This window comes from Haplochromis burtoni, unplaced genomic scaffold (assembly GCF_018398535.1).
Source record: "Haplochromis burtoni strain Fernald_Lab_line unplaced genomic scaffold, NCSU_Asbu1 Contig_2367, whole genome shotgun sequence".
NCBI lineage: Eukaryota > Metazoa > Chordata > Actinopteri > Cichliformes > Cichlidae > Haplochromis > Haplochromis burtoni.
In genome coordinates, this window is record NW_024584728.1 from 7,853 (window position 1) to 13,122 (window position 5,270).

Sequence of the window (5,270 nt, forward strand, 5' to 3'; positions counted from 1 at the left end):
GCATTGCATTCCACTTTTATGCTGATGACTGTCAGATCTATGTCCCTCTAAAGAAAAAAGGCACATACTCCACACAGCCATTAATTCAGTGTCTCGATAACATTAAGGCTTGGATATCTCTTAACTCTTTAAAATTCAATGATAAAAAGACTGAGGTGATGGTTTTTGGTGGCCCCACTGAGACCCCCAATGTGTATTTAGATACCTTGGCCCAGTATGTTAAACCAGCTGTCACAAACCTGGGGGTCAAAGTGGACTTTGATCTGAAGCTTGACAATCAGATTAAGGCAGTGGTAAAATCAAACTTTTTTTTAGCTCAGACAGCTGGCAAAAATAAAGCCAATTCTTTCACGGCAGCACTTTGAGACAGTGATCCACGCCTTTGTTAGCACTTGGCTGGATTACTGTAATGCGCTTTATATAGGGGTCAGTGCTTCATACATTACTCATCTACAGAGGGTGCAAAATGCCGCAGCTCATCTTTTAACTGGCACTTGAAAGTTTCCCCTATTTTAGCTTCACTTCACTGGCTGCCCCTTTCTTTTAGGATTCAGTTCAAAATTCTTTTATTTGCTTTTAAAGCTCTCCATGGCCAAGTCCCATCTCATCTCTCTGAGCTGCTACAGTCTTATACTGTACATCCACCCGCTCTCTCAGGTCAGCTGATCAGCTGCTCCTGAATGTAACCATGGGCGTAAACTTAGAGGACATTGTGCTTTTGCTGTAGCAGCTCCTGAACTGTGGAGTGATCTCCCTTTAGAGATTAGACAGGCTTCCTCCCTACCTGTTTTTAAGTCTCTCCCGAAAACCCACCTCTTTACCCTGACCTTTGACACCACGTGAAATGTTTGTTTTTTATTTTTAAGTTGTGTTTTATTTGTTTTTAGTTGATCCCATGCTGTTTTATCTTGTTTGTTTAATATAGAGCTGTTTTAATTTTTAATGTTTACGTATTATGTGTTTTATTTTTTTATTTATTTTATTTAATTTTTTACTTATTTTCTGTACAGCACTTTATCCTGTGCTGGGTATTTTAAAGTGCTTTATAAATAAAATTGGATTGGATTGTGTTACAGAATAAATATACAGGGAGTGCATAATTATTAGGCAAGTTGTATTTTTGAGGAATAATGTTATTATTGAACAACAACCATGTTCTCAATGAACCCAAAAAACTCATTAATATCAAAGCTGAATGTTTTTGGAAGTAGTTTTTAGTTTTTTTAGTTTTAGCTATTTTAGGGGGATATCTGTGTGTGCAGGTGACTATTACTGTGCATAATTATTAGGCAACTTAACAAAAAACAAATATATACCCATTTCAATTATTTATTTTTACCAGTGAAACCAATATAACATCTCCACATTCACAAATATACATTTCTGACATTCAAAAACAAAACAAAAACAAATCAGTGACCAATATAGCCACCTTTCTTTGCAAGGACACTCAAAAGCCTGCCATCCATGGATTCTGTCAGTTTTGATCTGTTCACCATCAACATTGCGTGCAGCAGCAACCACAGCCTCCCAGACACTGTTCAGAGAGGTGTACTGTTTTCCCTCCTTGTAAATCTCACATTTGATGATGGACCACAGGTTCTCAATGGGGTTCAGATCAGGTGAACAAGGTGGCCATGTCATTAGTTTTTCTTCTTTTATACCCTTTCTTGCCAGCCACGCTGTGGAGTACTTGGACGCGTGTGATGGAGCATTGTCCTGCATGAAATTCATGTTTTTCTTGAAGGATGCAGACTTCTTCCTGTACCACTGCTTGAAGAAGGTGTCTTCCAGAAACTGGCAGTAGGACTGGGAGTTGAGCTTGACTCCATCCTCAACCCGAAAAGGCCCCACAAGCTCATCTTTGATGATACCAGCCCAAACCAGTACTCCACCTCCACCTTGAGTTGGACTGGAGCTCTCTGCCCTCCTCTCTGAAAAGGATGATGTGGACAAAATACTCATTTGCCTAATAATTCTGCACTCCCTGTATATTCTTAGTGCTTATTTTCTGATTATATTGTTTTATGTATTTTAATAATAAAGGCCTGTATAAAGGCCAGCTGTGAGAGAGAACTAGGTCAGAGGGGACAGGTCGCCTTAGCAACAGAGGCTTAAGTTAGTGGAAGTTTAAGAAACAGGAAGTTTAGTGCAGAGCTGCAGAGGCATATTAATCAAATACAGGAAACCAGACAGAAAAAGCGGAACTAGTAACACAGAAGGAGTTGTTTTTATCGAAACTGTGTGACGTGTAAAGGACCAAAATAACACCTATATGAGACACATTTTTGGCTTCTAATGGTAGAGATTTTGCAACTGGCTTTGGGCTGTGCAGGTCTCTCTCTTCTGGAAGATGAATAAATAAAAAAAATTATGAATATCTTGACTAAATGAGTCGTGTTCTCTCTATTCAGTAAAAGAATGACAAGAATCAGATTTAATAATTGGAAAACAAAAAACCATAAATACATCATTTGTGAAAACAGCAAGAATTATTTTTTATGAACACACCTGATTTGGATGACTGGATTTGCTATGTACTCAGAAAAAATCTTATGTCTGCTTCAGTTTTAAAAGGATGACATTCTTTAACAAAATCACTCTGCAGTGTTGAAACCCACAGCTCTTTCAAACACCCTCTGAGCATCATCAGCAAGCTTATTAAGAGAAAACATCAGAAGTTTGTAGGGGGTGATATAAGAGAGACTCATTGCTGCTGGGCTCCCAAATTTTGGAATGGATCTCGAACGATCCTTTACTGCCAATAACGCAGCTGTAACTGTAAGAGTGATCAACACCTTCATGATGAGATATTTGTCAGTTTCTACTCCAGCTAATGGCGACTTGATGACAGCACACAGATCCATGTAGGTCACTCCTGATGTGACAGCAAGTTTTTTAAGTGATGGCTTATCAAGAAAAAACCCCTGTACACAACCTCTGACAAATGCAGCCATCAAGCTCAGATCAACAGCAGCAGAAACTGCAGCAACTGGAACAGCTCCTGCAGCTGCAGACAGCAGAGTGAAGAACTTTAACTTAGTCAGAAAAGCTTCTTTTTTTCCGTTGTTGATCTCCAGGCTGATATTCTGCACAGGCAATAGCAGAACATGTTTCTTGAGTTCAGGAAGTTCTCTGTCGAAGGTTTCTTGTAAGAGAGAGAAGTCATACAGGTGGGGATGAAAGCTGGACACCAGGAACACCTGTGGAGACTCGATGCCTTGTTCTTTAAGACCTGTGTTAAGTAAAATACAGAGATATGTTTAACTTGATGATTATGATCATAAAGCAGATTTTTCTCATTTCTGTTACATGAAAAAAATCCTACAAACAATACTCCTTCCTTCCAATACTTCCTACTGTGGCTCAATAAAACCTCAACTCTGACACAAAGAATGCCAATTTGTAGAATCTGTAGTTTAACATGTAAATAAGCATGAACACATCTTTTTGGTGTTTATTTTAATACTGTAAGATCATTAAAAGAGACACTCACCTTGAACACAATCTTCCCTCATTTGGGTAAGAGTCCTCTCTTCACTGAAGTCTTTCTTTCTTTGTGCAGCTTTTATGTTGTTATCAATCTTTGTGCGAACAAAGTAGAAATTTTTCTTCATTTTTTGAATCTCCTTTGCGAGTTTCACATCATTTTCTCTGAAGCGATCAGCTGAGATGATGATAAAGAAGTCAAACTTCTCAAATCCAACAAGCTTTAAGTACTCATCCGCTGGAAATTTGGTGCTGCCGATTCCAGGAAGATCCGAGAAAGTAACATTGGGATATTTTGGATGAGGGTACACTGAGGTGGTATCTACAACATCAGCTCCCCCATCTTTATCTTTTATGCCTCTAAAGGCTTTTAGAAAGGATGATTTGCCTGCATCACATTCTCCTGTGATAGCAATATTTAATGGAATATCATTATTTTCTAAATATGTTTTAATCTTTGCAGCTGCTGCAGCAGGATCATTGTTCTTCAGATCACTTTTAACTGAAGCAAATAGATCCTCCATGCTGATCCTTAAACAAAAGCAGAAAAAGTCGTTTAAGTTGCTGCACTTGACTTTGATAAGTCATCAATAGTCAGATGTGATTTTAATCTTATATTTCTTCTTCTCTGTTTCAAGCTGCTTGGTCACATTTTCAGATTCACAGAAACAAAGAGATTCTAAGCCTACAGAAACTTCCTCTGAAGGAGCCGATTTGAGGATTGTTAGGATCTTCAAACTGTGGGATATCTTTAATGTGTCAAATGGTTCATTCCAATAAAGGGGAGGCACTTATTCCAATAAATAAGTGCCTCCCACCTGACCACCTCAGAATCAGTAGGGTTTTTTTTGTTTGTTTTTTTACAAGCAGGGGTAGGCAACCTTTCTGATGACGAGTGCCATCTAAAATTTCCTCAGTAGTCAATGTGCCATATGACTGCATTAGCAAGAAATGTAATAATACTCTGTGTTAACAGTTACACACTATATAGAACAACTTTATAGAATTGTATATTTGTTCGCAGATGTTGGCAGCAATCAGCGAATAGTTATCAGCTATTTTGAAAAAAAAAAAGACACTTTTTATCCATAACAGCAAATGAACTGTACAACAGAAAATACAAATGCTATTTATGGTCTCCTCACAACAATGATAAGAGAAATAAACTGGGCCAATATGGCATGTTTGTTAATACAGAGATACACATGTTAATGTGATCTCTGGTCTCCCACTCAGAGACACAGGTCTCCGAGTGTCCAGCATTCAGACGGCTACCTGAGGACACTCGTGTGAGAGAAAATCTGCTCACACAGATATGTAGAGCCAAATACTGTCAATAAGGCCTCTGCAATGTTCTGAAGACAGTTAAACTTGTCAGGTAGTGATGTCCACCAGGTGAACATGCAGCTCCATGAACACGCACGCAGAGACCAGCCCACCAGGTATTATAGGAAAAGCCATAAAGCCTTTGAATGAAAACAGACACTGTTGTGACAGTGATGTACAGTCTTGTTGGTATATGTATAATTTCTATACATTTTACATCAGATAAAATCTTTGGTTGTAAAATTCAGATAATTATTTTTTAAAAGCGAGACTTTTTAAATAAGAATAAGAAAGAAAAGTATTTCTTCATCACTGATTGAAGAAAATAAGAACAACCCCAGGTTTCTCTTCAGCACTGTAGCCAGGCTGACAAAAAGTCAGAGCTCTTTTGAGCCAACCATCCCTTTAACGTTAACTAGTAATGACTTCATGAACTTCTTCACAAATAAAATTTT

General features: G+C 38.2%; 1 protein-coding gene across 1 annotated transcript; it reads right to left on the reverse strand.

Moving 5' to 3' along the window:
- Positions 1 to 1,971: 1,971 nt before the first annotated feature.
- On the reverse strand, positions 1,972 to 4,536 carry LOC102310261 (interferon-inducible GTPase 5-like). The gene is made up of 2 exons (XM_005952862.2): positions 3,497 to 4,536; positions 1,972 to 3,235 (listed from the first exon to the last, which is right to left on the reverse strand). The coding sequence occupies exons 1-2, from the start codon at positions 4,011 to 4,013 to the stop codon at positions 2,598 to 2,600; spliced, it is 1,155 nt and encodes a 384-aa protein (XP_005952924.2). The 5' UTR covers positions 4,014 to 4,536; the 3' UTR covers positions 1,972 to 2,597.
- Between the last annotated feature and the right edge of the window lie 734 nt (positions 4,537 to 5,270).

Bases quoted from the DNA above. Each gene is read 5' to 3' on its own strand.
- LOC102310261 (XM_005952862.2), bottom strand. From the start codon at position 4,013: ATGGAGGATCTATTTGCTTCAGTTAAAAGTGATCTGAAGAACAATGAT. The intron at 3,236-3,496 runs GTGAGTGTCTCT...TACTTAACACAG, and splicing joins GAGGGAAGATTGTGTTCAAG to GTCTTAAAGAACAAGGCATC.